The following is a 19408-nucleotide window of genomic DNA, read 5'->3' as shown; positions in this document are numbered from 1 at the left end:
TCTCGATCTGTTCTCCTGAATAAATAATGGCATCCTCTTCATCTACTTCCAAACATGCAGCATTTCAGTTTTCTGAATATGCAGAAATCTAATGAAGTTTTGGTTTGTGTAAGTTAATGTTCTTGGTTTCTTCAGTTTCTGAAAACATTTTTCTCTTTTCACTGCTAGCTAATCGATCAATTCTTTAACTGTAATTCATTGGCGTGTCCTATTTTGTTCCATTTGATTCTTGTGAGTTTGGGGCGTGGAGACCTGATGATGTTATTATCATGACCAGATGACACAGTTACATATATTTCTGCTGATTGATAGTGTCCAGATCTGAACTGCTCTCGTTACGCCTCAGTGTAGCAGTCTCTGTCGGTCTTCATGTTATTTTTCTCTAATTCTTGATCTGCTTTTCTTGGTGTTCTTAGCTGTTAATCATTTTTTGTTCTCAATGTTGTGATTTCCCAATGACACTGTTCTTGGTGTATCGAGTTTTTGTATGGATTGATATTCTTTTTGGCATGAAAGTACTTGGGTTAATTTGATACTGACGCCCAGTCATTAGGATCCGTCTTGGGTCACTGCTGAATGTCATTCCAATTCTGACTCCTCCCTTTATTTGAAGTACTTTGTTTTTCTCATTTTGCTGCTCCTATTTATTATCATGTTGATAATTGGTGGCCAGCTGTTTCCTTATTTAGACATTCACATTTGGCCAAAACTATCCTTAATTACTCAATGGTTCAGATTCAATTGGTGGTAAGATGGAGTTCGAACTCTAGTGGAACTTTGGATGATGTCCTCTTTCCTTTCTTATCTGCGGTCCCGAAGTAATCAAGATTTGCTCAGCGAAAAGAAAGGAAATAAGATAATCGAGTCTATGTGAAAGCTTAATTATGCAATTTTGCAATTGCAAAAAGGCATAGCATATATACAGGACCCCGAAGGTACAAAATAAATGCATAGAGATGCACAAAATTGACAAACCTGGAGAGAACAAAAGGTTTCATTTTTAATTAACTCCGAACGAAATAACAACGTATAGAATTTAAAAAACAAGCGACTCGAGAACAAAAGGTTTAATTTTTAATTAATTACGAACGAAATAACAACGTATAGAATTTAAAAAACAAGCGATGCATAACACATCAATCTTAACCACGGGGCATTACTGTTCGTTGTCTGAATCAGAACCAAACAAAACCATTGGTTGACAGCAACAAGATTAAGCTAGATATGCATTGATTCCACGCACAAATTTACATCGCCGATGGCACAAAGACACGCACCATGATCATCAGATTACAGATATAGTAATTAATTAACTGGTGTCGTCCTAGCTTAATGAAATGATTTAGCCGATGATCTTGTCGAGCACGCCGATGTTCTTGAGGCCGAGGACGATGCCGACGCCCATGATGTGGCCGACGACGCCGCAGGCCAGCGTGTCGGCGAGCGTGAACCCGGCGGGGTCGCCGGTCTGCAGGCCGGAGTCGCGCGCCTCCAGCTTCAGCCCCGCCGTCGCCTTCCTGTTCGCCGACGGCGCCAGCCCGAACCTCCCCGCGAACAGCATCAGCGTCGTCGTCGTCACCATGATCTTCATGCACCATCATATTAAACCAATTAATATTAATCAAGCTCATGTTTTTGCAGTCACAACTCACAACATCTTCTAAGCTAAACTTTAAATTTTAAATTTTAATTTTAATTTTGCGGTTTATTTACCGTTTTTGCTTCGAGTCACTGTGGAAACACAAATATATATAAAAAAGTTTATCCGTAAATTATTTTTCTTTTGCAGAATGCGGTTTCGCGAAACAATGGAACTTTGCCAATGGAACACTGTCACTTTGCCAAAGAGAAGAGTGTATGTCTTCTTACCAGGTTGGTCTCTGAGCCGATGAAGTCGCACCGGATGCCCTGGGACCTCTTCTTGCTCATCCTCATCGATGGCAGCATCACCTATATATGAACAACCAATCAATTAACCAGTGATCATGATGGTTAGTTGCATATATTAGTTGGTGCAGATTGCCGGAAGGACGTAGCTGATGGAAGAACTGACCATGGACCTTGGAGAGGAGTAGCTCCGGAGGCCATGGAGCTGTGGCATGGAGGTGGCGGCGGAGAGCTGGGAAGCCATGGCTGCAAATCCTTCCTTGATGATGATGATGATGCTGCTCTGAATAATTGAAGCTATGAAAATATGTCGGTCCAAGTGCCAACCATGGTAGTGATAGAGTGGGGCTTTAATTCGTGGAGAGAGAGAGGAGATGTGGGATGGGAGCCACAGGGGGAGCTTGTGGACTGCAGTGGCCACTCATGGATAGGTTACAGATCCTCGCTGCTGATGTGGCGCCGCCTGGTTAGAAGCCTGCCAGTCTGGATAAGATACTCTCACACTCACTGCCAGCGTGGCATGCAATGCAATGCTTTGTTGTTGTTTGGTGACCTGGTGGATGTTGTGTAATAAAAGAGGAAAGGAGATTAAGTGATGCAGTAAAAAAAAAGGGATATATTGGTATTTTCAACCACAGGGGAAAAAAGATGATGAACTGGATTTACTGTCACTGTAGGCTGGAATAAATTGCTTGTATTTTACTCCCTCGGGTTTCAAAATACTTGTCACCGGATGCTACTCTCTTTTCACCACTCGTTCTTTTTGCAAAAAGAATTATAAATACTTCAAATTTATCTTAAAATTATGCTTAAAATTGTAATTTTGTCAATTGAAAATTTTGAACGGACAAAGTTAAAACATAAAGGACCAGCAATGACAAGTAAATAGGGATGGAGGAAGTATGTCCAATACATTCATGCTGTCGCTGTAGTGTAATATTGTTAAGTTACATACGAGTTGTTGCTTTGCTGATGCAATGTGCAAGTGGTCATGATGAAACTGCAAAATCAACAACCAGAAGCCTGAATTACCAAGGATGCTTTCTTTCACTCCATAAGAAAGCATTGCTTTGCTTGCATAAAAAAAGATGAATTTACAATGTGGTGACGTATTTCACTGCTGTAGAGGGTAGACCTACATCATGGCAATACTACAAGTGAAAGCCAGAAATCAATCCAATCAATAATATAGCCTAATATGGAATTGCATACACAAGTTGTATATTAACGCAACACCATATCACCAGCGCTATTTTCCTATGTACATTTCATGAGTATGGAAACCAAGGTCAGAAGAAGAACCAGCTCCTGATTTGAGAAAAAAAAAAAAAAAACCCTCAACACACCCATACACACAAGCTGCCACGCTCCGAATCCTACAAATATTACACATCCTCTAAACTAACTTGAACCAATCTTGAAGAACATTTTCTAATTGGTTTCACACTGTAAGTTATACGAGGTCGGCAGCTCAATTTTCATGCTTCTATCTTGAGGAGTGAGTTGAGAGAAGTGCTGTTGAACTTTTGGGCAAGACCTCTGATCACCAGAATAATGACATCTCGCATGTGCCGAGTTTGCACCATCAAGTCAACCTCATTATCGCCATCGACAACAATCTTGAAGCGGTGCTGATCGTTGCGATATAGCTCAACCTGCAAGATTCAGTTAACAGTTACTCTTAATTATAAATGTGCTAGGACAGGGACTATACATTCTAAAAAAAGGATTGTTTGACCAGTTTGTGCAAGAACTTACATGGAAGGGTGGAACATATGTTCCTCGCACTTCTGTAGTTGGGAATGATGCCTTGGATCCAGGCTTTACAACTTTGATCCTCTTCCTGTTAACTTCTAAAATTCTTCGCTCCAAATGTCCCATTACTTGTGCCTGGTAAGTTGTTTGTTTTCAAAAAAGAAAAAAAAATGCAACTTTTAATGCTTATTATCCTAGCAAACCATGATTAAAGAAAAATATTAAAGTAGGAACAATACCTTCTTTGGTGTTCTGTCCTTGTCACACAAGACCTGTTCAATGCAAATTTTATGCAATTGTTACTCAACAAAGCATTAATTTTTGTGAGGATAACAATGAAAAGAGTTACTGTAAAGGTAGCCCAACTATTTTAGACAATAACTAAAGCCCAAGCAGAAACATTATTGTGCTCGAGACAGTTACTGGTGAGTCCCCAGCACTCAAACTTGAAAACATTAGCAGTGCAAAGAGGAAACAAATATGCTCTCCATAGTTTGGCAAATAATAAGCTCAGCTATCCATGCACTATGTTCTCCAGTCTATACCACCTAAAAGGAACTAATCATCAGTATTGAAATGAATATTACCTCAAACTTGACAGATCCCTCATCGAGCTTCTGCTTCACCTCCTTATAAATTTCAGGCTCTGCATAATACAAGCCAAGCGGTTAGTAGACCAGGCTGACAACCTTAATGCTCTGAAGATTAAACTCAATAATAAATAAATAGTCACTTTCACAGAAAGTAGTGCGTGTTCAAATAGGACATGCCAAAATCCCTAAACTGAAGAGGCCAAAGGTAAATTGCATCACTAAGCGCTACCCCAGAGCACCATAAGGGAAAAAAAGAGATGCAATAACAGTAGAATGTTCGTAGGAAATAACAAGGTAGGTGATTTGACTATACCAACTGCGATTGGTTCTGTTGAAGCAGAAATAGGCTGTCCCTCAACTCCATCCTCTCTCACAGGTGTATAAATGACTACAAGTCTATAACCTACATCGTCAACATTTGCTTCATATGTTCTTCCAATTTCACCTGCACAAGTTAAATGCAATATAAGAACATTAGGTAAAATTAACTGTGCAACACTTGTGCCAACTAGGACTTAAAAGCAGTAAGCCTTAGATCATTTCCAAAAAAAAAAAAAAACTGTACAGTGAATAATCATACCAGGTATGGAGATAAGGTCTGGGCTTCCAACCATCGACCTGAGCCATTGAATTCTGCTCTTGCCTTCTTTGCCTCCGGTATAGGTACCCCGAACACCATACAGGTTAGTGTGGAAGCCTCTTCCTTCAATCTCCAGTTTTTCGATTTTAGGTTTTCCTGTTAAAACCGAAGGTCACTTCAAGGATATGGCATATTTTAATGCTTTGCGTAAATGGATATCAGTATAATCATCAAACAAATTTGGCAATATAGATTAAGCCAACTAGCCAGGCATTTCTATGTTGTACACATAAGTTCAATGAAGATGACAGAAATATACACTCACACACCAATTGAACTAACAAAAGATGATGCATCCAACCAAAATATAAAGAGGTAACCAGGATGCAGCAGCGCAAGCCTATAGACTGATCATGTACAACTGTCTATTTAGAAATAAATAGCCATTATGTTCAACTGAAAATGTCCATCACTTCCGCAAGTTACAATATGCATGCTGCTAGTCCATCACTAAAAGGAAATAAGCGGTAGACAAGGAACCTGGTAAGATCGGAGCAGTCACAGCTGATATAAGTTCACTGGATCGTGCAAATACATCAGAGACTGAGCATTCACATTTTAGGCACCGGCCAATATCTTCAAAACGAAGTTTGAATGAGCGAGAGCACTGGTTAGCCAGTGGCTCAAAAGTCTGATCCACTCCAGATCCGTTCGAAGCAAACCTGCATCCAGAGATCCACAGAAAGTGTTACATGCATATTGACCAATGCAACAAAGTCAAAACATATCATTGCTTACCATTGATATGTTATCTCTTTCTTGTAGTTACTCCATAGATGCTGTTGAACTTCATTGCTTGGAATTTGTTCAACAGCAGTTAGTGTCTCTCTCTCAACCTGATTTCCCTTGAACGAGAGAGCCTCAATTTTTAGGAGTTCTGGAAGGAAAAAGAAAATTAATACATGTAGTTGCATGGAAAAAGTGAATATTGAACAATATATAATAGGTTCAGATATTTAAAATTACCAGGGAGAATTACATCAGACGGCTCAGAAAGCTTTTCTTCTCCAATGATCCCATCAGAACGAACAGGAATATACCTATCAAGAATTACAAAACATCATATGCCTATGGGAGCCTAATCAGCGCAGCAACACAATGTAACTGAGTCATTAAATGTGAGCAAGATCAGATTAAAATAGATTAAATTAAAGTGCCTTACCCAAACAATAGACGGCAGCTGTAATCTGCATCTGTCACTTCGTATGTAATTAAATCAGCACCGTCTATACAATGCCTGGTTCCATCACTAGATTCCCTGTACCATTTATACAAGCTTGACCCTTCATATCCACCATAATAGATGCCTGTTCCACTATACAAGGATGAACTTTTCTGCTCCAAGTGAACATCCGCAACAGATGGAAAGGCTGCAAGGTTGGGGCACAAGTGAGGATGTGAAAGTAGTTATTAAACACACGGCACTGCCAACGAGGAAAAGATCAAATGGACAACCTGCCATGACAGGGTCACCAGTAGCAGCCATCAATGGGTCACCAATCTCTCCATCACATCGTGTAGGAATCCAATGATGAATCAAGTAGAAACCGACATCCTCCAAAGACGGTGTGTACATCCTGTTAGCATTCCATTGTATCATAAGGATTCATTCTGAATTTAAATCCTTCAAAACTAACAAGCTTGATGAAATCAGTAGGAGAACACACAAGTTTACTCCAACAACTTCAGAACATGAAGCCACCAGATCAGGGTCCAAGTTATCAAGCTTCTCTTTAGTTCGGTACCATGTATATTTTCCAATGCCTTCCTTACCACCAAAGTAGGTTTTGATTGGAGAAATTTCATTGTCCTGAGAACATTCTGGTAGAACAAGATCAACACCCTTGGGGTCTCCTGTGTCAATTTGGATCAAGAAATAATTAATGCCATAGACTCTTATGATAATATTAAATTATGGATAAAATGTGCCCCAAACTATATCTATTTTATCTGCTTTGGGCAGGAAACATACTGGCATTTTTCTATCAGACATTCTGGTCCTAGAAACAAAAACCATAAACTGGCAGAACTTTAAAATGCGAATAATGCAATTTACTAGCCGTTTCACTGTAATAGGTTAAAACTTCCAATGAATGAACTGATATAACAATCTCTGAGGAAAACTAACCAGGTAGAATTGTATCCGAAAGAACATCCTTAGGTGACCCTTGTAATCCATCATATCGTACAGGTGTAAATATAAGTTCAATCCGTGAATCAACATCGTCTAGAGTGAGATCTAGAAGCTCTATTAAGATACAAACAATTAATTATTAGTTGTGATATATGAAAACAAACATTGCAGCTGTATGTGATAGATTGACAGAATATGCAGGCCTTGAAAGGATGCTTAATGTAAACTGACCATCAGTAGTCAACTTCTCTTTGCTGCCATCAGAATGTAATCTGAGCCATTCTTGGATGCAATCTCCCTTGAAACTAGAATGAGAAGAGAGACAAAAAAAACAAGATCAAGAATTCTGAAGCATTAGACAATCTAAAACTGTGATAATTTGTCTCACCCTCCAGTATACTCAGCATGAAAGGTCAAACAGCCACCTTCAACCATAGGGCCAGCTAATTCAAGAGATAGGCATGTAGGTGGTCCTGCACAAGTACATTACGAAAATGTTAGTCCATTTAATCTTTACTATTTTTCAAATTAAGAACAAATGCTGAGCCACACAACCAAATAAGAACACTTATTTGCCAAAGTGATCAAGTTGTCAGTTTAACTACCAGGTATGATAGGACCAGACTCTTCTGTTGACACCAAAGAACCACGAACTCCATCACTTCTAACAGGCTCGCACAAGACAGATATGTAAAAGCCAATATCATTACAATTTAAGGTGTATGATGAACTTGTTGCCCCTTCAATTTGTTTCTGGGTTCCATCTGAACTAGTCTGTGGACATGAAAAAAGTTTATAAGAAGGATGCAGTTGGTAGCTCGGTACATCCAAGCAGCTACAAATCACTATGAATTTATTAAGTGAGAGGGAAAGATTACTGTTAATAAGAGGATCCTACCAATATCCAGCGGAATATGGTCTCCCCTTCATCCCCTCCCCAATATGTTCTGTTGACAACCATAGTGGTCCCTTCAATGGCCTCACCAGTTAGTTCAAGAGAAAGTAGTGTTGGCTTTCCTGTTAACAGTAAGTGAAATTGAAATTAAATATCACGTGCAATAAATGCTATTTCAGTAGGGAAAATAACCACAAGTACCTAGGACATATCATAACCACAAATAAGGAAAATAAATCCAGCAATAAAAAGGGCAGCAAGACCGCAAAAGAATTAAAAAGTATTCTCGAATTCGTTTATTTGTTGCTACATCTTTGTAACCTCATGGTTTGTACTACAAAAGTATATTTACCCAGACAGTCTGTAAACGAGCATCTCCTGTCTCTCAGTCAAAGAAGAAAAATATATACTCCCTCCGTTCCAAAATACTTTCATCTTTCTAGTTCAAATTTGAACTAGAAAAATGACCTTATTTTGGGACAGAGGGAAGTATATAACTTTCAAGGAATTATTTCACCAAAAAGTAAATGCAAGCACCTGGTGTGACTCTGTCCTTTCCCATGAAAACTTTTGGTTCACCAAGTATACCATCATTCCTAATAGGTATGCATTTGAAAGAAACAAACTTTCCAACAGCTTCTTTTGCAACTTGGTATTGTAGCAGACCTGATGCCTCTGAAACCAGACTGCCTTCATCATCTTCAGTCTGCAAAACTATATGTGAGCAAAGAAACAGTGTGGCATACAGAACAAACAGCATTGCTGAGTGAAACTAGCAATCAGAATTCAGCGTGTTTTCTTCTTTCTATAATGCAAAGAAAAGCAGCTATCACGCATTTTTGAAGAAAAAGGAAATTCAGCAATTTACTAATTATTATATATCTCCACTTGTGCAAAAGCATAATATTTACAGGGAGTGTTATATTGTAATTTACTGGGTATCCAGGATTTGACTTAGAAACAAGATAAATATGGCACGTACCTCATGAAGATGCCAACTATATAAACTATTTCCTTCATGTCCCCCAATGTAACCATATGATGCTGTCAACATTTGGCCCTCTGAGACTTCACCAGTGACTGTCAAAAAATTCAGGCTGGGTGGTAGCACTGCAAAAGAGGAGATAAGTAATCAAAGTTAGTAAAAGAATAGACAGATGTAATACAAAGCAAGAGCATTTTTAGTTCAAAAACATTAAGGTTGACCAAAATGGACTTACTTTCCACAACATCAGCAGATGCAGCATAGGCTGGTTCACCAGTTTCACCATCAGGTGCCATTGGAGTAAATTTTGCAACAATATAACATCCAACAGCACTAAGAGGAATCCGGAATGTCTATTGCAAAGTCAAAAGGAGAATATTGTTCAGCCGTTTCATCATGACACAAATACAACATAAAAAATCTGTAGATTCATCAGTATTAGAGAGAAAAATTATACCTTAGAAACTTTAGATGTAGTGAGGATTTGGAGCTCATGCTCGTTTAAAAATTTGGAAGAAGATCCTTTGAACCATTGAACCCTGCTGAACCCTTCGGTGCCACCTTTGACAGTAGCAGTAGCACAAACCTTGCTTCCTTCTCTCATTTCCCCAACGATCTTCAAATCGAGGACTTTTGGAGGTGCTGATCAACATTAAAGCAAAGTGGTAGCATTTCTATTAACGTACACCCAAGAAAAGTTATACTAGCTACTTTATCCCAAACAGGAAAAACATCAGGACTATCGTGACACAATGGGCATAAACTCCACTAACCTTTCTTCACTGCATCTGTCATTGCATAAGAAGCTTCACCCTCCTGACCTGGAGAAGACACTGACAGATGTTAGCATAACAGAATACTGATGCAAGCAAGCAAAGGACGGTTCAACAAACCTTCAAGGTTGATGGGGATATACACAAATTTGAGACGATGACCCACATCTTCCTTCGTTAGTGTGTATTCCATGCTATTTGATAGTACTAGAAGAAACTCACTGCAGAAAAAGAAATTGTTTTGTTCCTAATTACCACCTTGTATAGAATAAACTGCTGCAGGATGAAAAAAAAGTGTCCATAATTACCACACTATAGAACTATTGACAACTTGTGGTTGTGGACTAGAGAAATAGTCCATCCAGTTGTCTAGTAGCTCAATCACGCTGCATGTTCCCTATTCAGTTTATAATTGATTTTCAGCATGCCTCAAGTTAATTTCAGATGCCAAAAGTTCCCCTTCTTAAAATGGTAGGAATTTATATTGGTGCCTAGGAGCTATGCAAATTGTTATATTGAAATGGCATCAAAGTTTGACCAATATACATTAGGAGCTGTTCAAACACAAGAAGTGATGTAAATAGCCCCTTTTCTAGTGACAAAATAAGAGTGATAGCTCCGATATCCTATAGTAACATCTAAGGTTTGGTTATGGAAGTACACTGTAAGGCCTATTATTGACTTACCAAAGTGCCATCGTATACAAACTAGATAAAACTTATTGAGTTACAGACTTGAGAGCAGCCAAGTTTAGCAAGTTCTACTGAACTAAGTAATTCACTGAGAATGGGCAAGTAATGCACAGAACTATCAAAATATATTGTTTTGTGGATAAGAAATGTTTAAAGGAGCAAACTTGAGCAATCCAAGTAGCCAGGAAAAATGTCAGACCAAATGGTTTTTCATACAACCCATTCAAATCTGCTATTTGCAACTAGTGCATAATAGATAACAGATTGATCAAGTTCTCAGATTACTTGTATATTAGACCAAAAAAGGATTTAAACTTCTATCTGCAATGCTCATACTCAACTAATTCATAGTAGTCTTTTCTCTAAAAAAAACTTGCTCAACTAGTAATGAATTGTTTCTTGTAAAAAAATAGTAATGAAAGGTGTTTTATTCATTAATCAAAGATGACAGACTAATGGAAGTATGGCACATACCCATTTTCCTTTTCTCTAAACCAAAGGAATTTGCTTAATCCCTCTTTGCCACCAAAGTACTTCCCCTTGCCTTTAATTGTGGTATCTTCAACAATGTCACCCACAACATGCACACTGCTGACTGATGGTGTGGCTGAAATGATGCCATAGGCAAATAATTATGAACTTTTAAAAGATCGAGAAGAAAATATCTTATGCCAGTTTTCTTTTTAAAAAAGAACATGTTAAAAGCCTTCTGGAATTTATATATTGAGAATTTTGAAAATTTCAAATAGCTGGAAATGAATCATCATTGATTACTTGTTGGATGGAAAGGCCATAAAAAAAACAATAGACAGATGGTCCATAGTATATCTGCAGGGTGGTGCAAACTCATTATATGAATAGAAATAATTTCCGAAACCAATGGACATTGTGACCCTTTCACAAATATCTATATAATCTATACTATTCTAAAAGAATGTAATGGTGGTGGCAGTGAATCTGCCATTCACCAACTCTATTATATGTATTGTCTTACCAACGACTCCTTTATACATAAAATAATACAAAATAGTCCTATATAGGTTATATTTTTTATCTCTAAAATACAAGTTGTTCCAAACAATACTAGCATGTGTATAATTCATATTTCTTCGTAGCAAAGCACAGGTATTTAGCTAGTAATCTTCTAAATGAAGGCAATGGTGGTGGCGGCGTGAATTTGCCACCCCCACAGCTCTATTGTATATTTTTAACCAACTAGTCCATATACTCCATGTGTCCCAAAATATAACGGATTTTGGCTATAACAATGCGTAGCCAAAACCCCTTATATTACGGGATGCAGGTAGTACTTTTATATTACAAAATAGTACTTTTATCTTATTACATATCTAAAATGGAATTTTATCTTGCAAGCACATCTACAGGGGTGAATTGTCATAAAAACAGACAATTGAATTGTTCCAAACAATACTGAATGCGTATGATTCATCTTTATCAGTAGCAAAGCACGGTTATATGGCTAGTATCTGAAAAGAAGCTAAAGGTAATTGCAAGGCTCAAGTGCTTTACCAGCCAATACAAAATCCGTCATGGTACATTGGGGCTCTCCCTTGACGCCATCTTCCGTAACAGGGGTATACATAAATACCAAACTTGAATCGACATCGTCTAGGGTTAGCTGATATTCCATCCTCTCAGCTCCATCTATTACTACAGCATTGCCATTCCATCTTCTCCTTAACCAACTAACCTCAAAAGGAGGTTTAACAAAATCAATGGTATTCAATAGATAAGAAAATTAGATTAAACATAATTATTTATGCATCTGAAAGAAAGAATGACCATTTGCAAAAAGGAAGATGTGGAAGTTACAACGATATACAAACCTTGCAACACCTTTTCCCGGCGCCCCACCACACCAGGCAATCTCAGGAACACCCCTGAGTACATTTCCTTCCACTAAATCACCATGGACTGTCAGATTGATAACCTTTGGACAACCAGTCCCTGGTAAACAAAAACTAATCAAGGACTAAAGGAGATGACCATATCATTTTGTTCATAGTTCTAGTTTAGGTAAACGGGTAAAGTATTAAAATATACTATAAAAATTAGAAATTGTGCAGCATCTATCACCTCTCCAACACCCAGCAAAAAAGTATAGAAAGAAATCTTATGGGAAGGCAAATAAAGTTTAAGTTAAGTTTCCCCAAAAAGGCTCCATAATTTTAGACTATGCATTTTATCCCATCTACTGCATGTAGAGTAGGCATACGTCAAAGAACTCGATAAAGATAAATTCAGCTTAGAAAGTACTGATTATATTTATAATTAGTTGTTCAACATACCTGGAGAAACAGGTAAGGAAACAGCAAAAATGGGCAGGAACTCAGCATCATTCAGTATTAGACTGCATTCAACTTTCAGGCATCTTCCAACATCCTCACGCTTTGGCCAGTACACCTTAGATTTACAAATAACCAAAGCTTATATCTAGTAAAAGGATGTAACATGGCAAAACTGATCAAATTATAACAGCAGGGACTTAAGAACTTGCAAGTCATGCGAACCACAAGTCCACAAGTAGTTCTAAGAAATAGATACATGACTAACCATGCAAGAACTCTGCAAGTACAGTTATGTACAGCGAAAGTAATTTAAAGGAGTGTTCTATCTACCTCACTTGATTCTCCATGAAGAGGCACAAAATCAGTTGGTGTCTTGCCACCTATAAACCATTGGTATTTGAGGACTAGTTCACTGTCATTACATTGATTTGTGAAGCTAAAATGGCAGTGACAGGGATCTTCTTCAAATGGATGGTCAACATAAGCTTTCATCACTATCAAATCTTGAGGCAACTTATTCTTCCATTGCTCAAGTAGGAAGGAAAATGTTGAATCTGTCATTGCAAGTAGGCAACATAAGTGCGCGCTTTAGTTCATGCAATCAGTTTAGGTTCAGACGTGCAATACTAAAATGCATTTATTCTAGTATATGAGAAGAAAACTAAAATAATCTTGCATCAAGCTAGTTTTAAGTATAAGCGAAGACATGTTTTTCTTTTAAGTAATACATCAGCAGATTCATTTACGAACATGTAATATGCAGGAAATGTGTCAACAAACAACAAAGATTCAAAACATACTAGTAGTTTTTTCCGTTAAAACCATACCAGCAGCAAGTTCAGGAGAGCAAAACTCCCAACCATCACGAATGCAAATAGCTGTATGAGCAGGATATTGCTTCGCAACTTCAGCCTCGCTGGGGTTCAGATCTGCAACAGGTTCCCACTTAGAAATATCCAAAACCATAAAGTAATAAGATATTCCATTCTGGTTGCACCAAACAATTCAGTTTACATTTATCTGACTGGACCTAATAATCAACTCGCCTGATTGATCAATTTATTAAACAGACAAAATCATCTAGTAAGCAGTAAGCTCCAGGATAGGTGGTCCTAGTGATCATGTTCTCAATCCTCACTATGCATGCAGGTGAACCATTTAAGCTGAACTCCTTCATTTCTCAGCATTTGGAAAATTATTTGAATTATGTCAGACCCTTAATAGGAAAGCCAAAAGAAAGAAAAGAAAGGTGTCTTATCTATCTCAAGTACCAGCTTTATTTTCGTTTTTTTTATCCCATTAATAGTCCAACACTAATCAGATTCAATAAAATTTTAACAGCAATAAGATAAGTCATCATGATGGATATTATTCTTTACTACTCCCTCCGTTTCATACTATAAGACTTTCTAGTCTTGACTAATTTCATCTATTACTCAATGTACATAGTTTGTATATATGTCTAGAACTCTAGATACATTAGTATCTATATGAATCTAGGTAAGGCTAGAAAATCTTAGATTATGAAACGGAGGGAGTACCATACAGTGAAAAGCATGTTAAACATACCCCGGTCATTGAACTTTTTCAAGGTAGGTCCTACAAGCAGAATAGAAGCAGCTTCCAAGTGTGGTATCTCAAGAAGAGGATTATCCTCAACGCGTAAATGCTGCAGGCATTATAATTTAGCCATCAGTAAGCAAATTGCATTAACATTTCACATATCAATAGCCTTGATTAATTTCAAATATTTCTTCAAATTCAAGTGTATTTGTGTGCCACAGTGGACTGATAATATCTGATCATGGATGGTATGAATTGTCCCCTTTCATTCATATAAGCTCAGTTCTCTGTAACATCAAGACATTGAACAATGCCATGATTGTTTACCTTCAAAGTTTAAACTTCCAAAAGTTCCAATTACCAAAGTACTTATTATTTGTACTGCACATCATCTACCTATTATTTGCTAAGCACCAACAGGAAGTTGCAGTCTCCATAAGTCCATATGAATAAACATAAAGGTAAGCAGCTTTGAGTTAAAGATTACATCGATCCCCAGATAAAGAAAAAGGCTACCGTCCATGAGATTCCAGTACTTCCAGAAATAGAATGGTTCAACAAGATAAGAAATGCAACTAGTTCATAAGGAGTAAAAGCAGACCTCCAGAGAAGGCAAATGTGGAAATCCCTTCAAAGTTGATATTTTGTTTCTACTGGCTGCTAACACCTGCACAAAAATAATAGTTAAGGTCTAACAGAAATTTTTTATTATGCTCAAGGCAGATATAACCAGCATACTCACTTGAAGTCGAGGCTGACTAGCCATACAGAGTGATTTCAACCTATTTTGAGCAACAGAAAGAAACTGGTGCAACAAGAGAGATAAGTAAAAGGCATTAAGCCTTGCTGACATAAGTAAAATTCCGATGCTAATACTAATTTGGCAAAATTAAAGTACCTCCAAGTTAGGAAGCTCAGGAAGGGTAGCAAGTGAAGTTATTTGGTTTCCAGCGAGATAAAGTTGCTACATGGGTCAGAATACAGAAAAACACAGTTTGTAAAAAACCATCCATGAGCACAACCAATACTATGAATCTATGATGAAAGCACAAACCTGGAGAAATTTGCAATTCTCAAGGGGCTCAAACCCAGGGAGCTTAAAATCATTAAAGCTCAAGTCAAGAACCTGCAAATAAGGTAGGGAAAACAAAAGGCAACAAAACCAAAATCAAAAATCAACACACAGTCAACAGAGCTAGGGCACAAGAAAAACAGAAAGCATAAAAAAAATGCCCCAAGATATCCCAAAAGAAAGGAAAAAGATGATACCTTAACGCCCTTGAGAATCTCAATACCCTCCAGACTTGATAGCCGGTTGTCCCTGAGATAAACAAACTACAGACAGAAACTATGGTCAGCACTTCAACAGACATGTTATCCCTATCATGAGTTAAGCTGGATGTACATATCTTTCCCAACATACTAGGTGTGGCAACTTGCAAAAAAAATAGTGGAGTCACGTGTCTAGAGTTATTCCAAAAGTGCATAAAGAAGAAAGTTTGAAATAGTATTCCCTCGGTTCCACATTATAAGACATTCTAGCATAGCCCAGATTCATATGTGTGCTAATGAATCTAGACACATATACAAAATATATACATTAATACATGGAGAAATCTAGCAAACCCAAAAAGCTTTATAATATGGAACAGAGGGAGTAGGAAACATAACATAGGAGAAGCTGACTGCACTTACTTCAAGTACAGGTGTTAATCTCAACTGCTTCAGACTACGAACCCTATGACCTCTGGAATCAAGCCTCTGCAGAAGCATTAAACTATGTTGAATGGAACAAAACCACCACATGATGAAATAGTCTAGATCATTGATCATTCACATAAATGAAGAATTTTTACAACACTGACCACTTCATCGCTAGCTTTCAAATCCACCTGGGGTAGCATCATAAACCGTGAATCACGACTATCAGCAGTCGAGCTCTTCCTCCGAATAGGCATAGAAGAACCCCTGTCTATCGATGATGTCCGAGAACCCAATTTTTTTGTGACACTGCTTGTCACTGAAGGTGACCGTGGTGAGTTTAGAGTAGCATTTGAAGCCGCTCTCCTGAAGCTGCTGCTAGAACTACTGTTGGAGTTCTCTGTCACAGACGAAACTTTCTTCAGAGTGGATATTGGTGACGGCTTAACAACGGGCTTCTTCATCGGATCAACCTTGGTCCTCTCAGACTGCACAGATGACTTCTTTTCCAGTGTGGATTTTGAGCTAACCGCAGGGGCTGACACAGGTTTGCTCTTCTTCACCCCATCTGACAGAGAAGGACTAGCCTTCTTAGCAACAACAGAGCTCCCATTATCCTGTTGCTTCCCCGCACTCCCGGTGCTGCTTCTTCTCTGAACTGGAGCAGCATTCATAGACGACGTAGACTTCGTCATGGACGACCTTGACACGCCCAACTCAGCAGGAGGGGCAGCATCAGCCCGCTTCTTGATTGAAGAAGCAGTCCCCAATGCAAACCTACCGGTGGGCACAGCCGTCCGGGGCTTCGACGTCTTAGCATCCACCGCCTTTCCGGTCTCCGGTGGTGCTTCCATTACTGACAAGTGACAGCTACACCCAAAGCCTCGATCCTTTCACCACAGTGTTTCGCTTTCTAGTCAAACCAGCAACCTCCTGACGATTGCATACATGCCTGACCTGGAATTGCCAGAGAAACAAACCGAATTAATGTAACAACGACGAATGTATGGGAAACCACTATCAGTTTGATACAAAAACCACCAAAAAAAATTCCAGATTCATATGAAAAATTGAAAACTAAACCAACAACACTTATGTAGAAACTTTGAATAGGCTGCAGAATTCGTCAACGCCTAGATAGAAACTAGTGGGAAAGAGTACAACCCGAGGCAGTACCAAACCAAACGGAATTCTGCAAGCACTAGATATGGCCCGTACCAAAAAAAAAACGCGAAGCATTAAAGCTTTGCAAAAACAGGCTAAAAAATCGAGAGAACAGAGCAGAAACCGTAGGTTCGGGTCGGAATTCAAAACCAAAAAATCTCGGCGAGCTCACCATGGATCAGAACCCACTACAGCAGATCAAAATAACACCCGAGAAATCCCCCCAAAATCGCTTGCAAAAACCTTAGCACCACCCACCGACCCAGACCCAAGCGCATAAACCCCTCCCCATTCCGCGAGAACCCCGCCTCCACCGCCACCCAAACGGGAACCGGAGAAACCCACACAAGGAGAAGGGCCCCCGGCCATGAATCCTTCGGAAATGGAGCTCCAAACAAACCAAACCAAAAAAAAGAAATCCTGCGTAAATGAAACCACACAGCGCCGCAACCACGGGGGGAGGAGGAGCTCCCGCTCGTGCTCGTGCTCTACCTCGCCGACGGCAGCCGGATCCCGAGCCCGCCCCAGCACCCCCGCCTCCACCTCGAGGCCAATGCAGCCACGAGCACGCGCGCGCGAGGAGTGGAGAGGAGTGGAAGTGGAAGTGGAAGCCAACCAGCAGCACGCAGCGGAGAAGAAACCGAGAGGCGCACACACAAGTAGAATCCGAGAGGCCAGGGGGCCTGTGTTCGATTTCAGTTTTTTCTAGGGTGTTCGGTGCATAAACGCCAAAGTTTTTTTTTTTCGCTTCCCGCCTTTGCGGTTTCGGTTTTGGTCGAAACGTCAGGGGGGGTTTTGCGTTTAAGGCCCTGTGTTTTGTGCAAATTTAATGTTGGGGTCTGGGGGTCGGTGCGCGGCGCACGTCGGCGGCGTGGACTCGTCGTGGGGGCCCACCACAGCGGGGCGTTCGGTTCATCGCTTCTAGAGTTGTTTGTTTGTGTTCGTAATAAAGGTTGGGTTTCGTGAGGAGTAATCTCCGGGTTAAGGCCGTCTTATTTTTGTCTAATTGTTTTGTTGTTATTTAATACTATCTCCGTTTTGTAATAATTTTATTTTTTATTTCTATTTTTAAAGTTTGACTATTTATTTTACTTAAATTTTTTTATAAAAACTTAAAAAAATAGTCACGCATAAAGTATCATCCAGTAACAATAAAAATATTAATAGTAAAAAAATTTAAAATAAGATGAAGAATAGAAACATTATATCTACAAACTGAAAAACGGCCTTAATATGAGATGGAGGTAATAGTTTATAGGATATGTGATTATATTATAAAATAGAAAATGTTTTTAATAAAGTTAAAGTGATAAGGTTATAGTATATATTCTCTCCGTTCCATGTTATAAGATTTTCTAACCTTACGTAGATTAATATGTGTGCTAAAAAATCTAGACATATATAAAGAATATATGGATGAATATAATATGGAACGAGTGAGTATAAATTTTTTGAAAAAGTGTATTGTTTAACTATTCAGAAAACATAATAAGACTGAAAAAAATGAGAATAATCTTTAAAAAAGTAGCCTAAGTTGTATCAATCGTGACACTAACACACGCCCACTACGCTCGTGCACCACAAGTGTACAAACACACATATCTACACTTATGCATACGACAATATAAGCATCTTACCGCTATGAACATCTTTTACCACTGAACATCTTTGGAAGGTTCCCAGGACATATCTAGGATCAACAAAGGGGCGGTTTGAGAGTGAGCGAAAAAGAAGTAGGAAAATACGTAAACAAATTATCTCATAAATAATAAATTAACAATCACCCGATTTAAAACTTGAGATATTGACTAATTACTAGTATGATTTTTAAAGCAGATTTTGGGTAGAAGCTTTATAGGTAGTACTTAGCTACTCGCTCCGTTTCACAATGTAAGATTTTTCAGCCTTATCAAATCCATATGGATACTAATGGATCCAGACATATATATATATATATATATATATATATATATATATATATATATATATATATATATATATATATATATATATATATATATATATTATATACCTTTATTAATGATGAATTTAGATAAGGTTAAAGAGTCTTATAATACAAACGGAAACGGACGTAGTATTAACATCTAAAGACAATATTGAAAGCGCTAACACTTTGCAATTCAAAACTACTCTAGTAAACTAAGGTGGTGTTTAGTTGCCAAATTTTTTGGCAAAAACATCACATCGAACGTTTGACCGGATATCGGAAGGGGTTTTCGAACACGAATGAAAAAACGAATTTTACGGCTAGCCTAGAAACCACGAGACGAATCTTTTGAGTCTAATTAATCCGTCA

The 19408-nt window shown here is 38.5% G+C and overlaps 2 protein-coding genes across 2 annotated transcripts; both read right to left on the bottom strand.

Moving 5' to 3' along the window:
- Nucleotides 1-1198: 1198 nt before the first annotated feature.
- LOC102707227 (photosystem I reaction center subunit psaK, chloroplastic) lies at nt 1199-2232 on the bottom strand. The gene is made up of 3 exons (XM_006657382.3): nt 2054-2232; nt 1870-1950; nt 1199-1585 (listed from the first exon to the last, which is right to left on the bottom strand). Exons 1-3 carry the CDS (start codon nt 2129-2131, stop codon nt 1343-1345), a joined length of 402 nt encoding a protein of 133 aa, XP_006657445.1. The 5' UTR covers nt 2132-2232; the 3' UTR covers nt 1199-1342.
- An 813-nt stretch (nt 2233-3045) lies between these two features.
- On the bottom strand, nt 3046-17680 carry LOC102706952 (187-kDa microtubule-associated protein AIR9). The gene is made up of 38 exons (XM_006657381.3): nt 17584-17680; nt 16092-16884; nt 15922-15987; nt 15496-15561; nt 15281-15352; nt 15125-15190; nt 14969-15031; nt 14828-14893; nt 14233-14332; nt 13491-13592; nt 12994-13217; nt 12664-12778; nt 12202-12322; nt 11885-12060; nt 10829-10961; nt 9783-9883; nt 9663-9710; nt 9347-9531; nt 9125-9242; nt 8887-9014; nt 8442-8610; nt 7908-8026; nt 7615-7783; nt 7398-7482; nt 7241-7314; nt 7004-7123; nt 6543-6729; nt 6331-6452; nt 6038-6245; nt 5842-5915; nt 5614-5752; nt 5356-5537; nt 4816-4971; nt 4549-4680; nt 4230-4288; nt 3882-3914; nt 3646-3777; nt 3046-3542 (listed from the first exon to the last, which is right to left on the bottom strand). The coding sequence occupies exons 2-38, from the start codon at nt 16779-16781 to the stop codon at nt 3366-3368; spliced, it is 4977 nt and encodes a 1658-aa protein (XP_006657444.1). The 5' UTR covers nt 16782-16884; nt 17584-17680; the 3' UTR covers nt 3046-3365.
- Nucleotides 17681-19408: the final 1728 nt, after the last annotated feature.

This window comes from Oryza brachyantha, chromosome 7 (assembly GCF_000231095.2).
Source record: "Oryza brachyantha chromosome 7, ObraRS2, whole genome shotgun sequence".
In the NCBI taxonomy this organism is placed as follows: domain Eukaryota; kingdom Viridiplantae; phylum Streptophyta; class Magnoliopsida; order Poales; family Poaceae; genus Oryza; species Oryza brachyantha.
The sequence above is the reverse complement of the archived record's forward strand: the minus strand, read 5'-3'. Positions and strand labels throughout refer to the sequence as shown.

Bases quoted from the DNA above. Each gene is read 5' to 3' on its own strand.
- LOC102706952 (XM_006657381.3), bottom strand. From the start codon at position 16,781: ATGGAAGCACCACCGGAGACCGGAAAGGCGGTGGATGCTAAGACGTCG. The intron at 5,916-6,037 runs GTAAGGCACTTT...AATTCTTGATAG, and splicing joins AGCTGCCGTCTATTGTTTGG to GTATATTCCTGTTCGTTCTG. The intron at 5,753-5,841 runs GTAATTTTAAAT...TTTTCCTTCCAG, and splicing joins GTCTGATGTAATTCTCCCTG to AACTCCTAAAAATTGAGGCT.
- LOC102707227 (XM_006657382.3), bottom strand. From the start codon at position 2,131: ATGGCTTCCCAGCTCTCCGCCGCCACCTCCATGCCACAGCTCCATGGC. The intron at 1,951-2,053 runs GTCAGTTCTTCC...GTTCATATATAG, and splicing joins ACTCCTCTCCAAGGTCCATG to GTGATGCTGCCATCGATGAG. The intron at 1,586-1,869 runs GTAAGAAGACAT...TGGTGCATGAAG, and splicing joins TCGGCTCAGAGACCAACCTG to ATCATGGTGACGACGACGAC.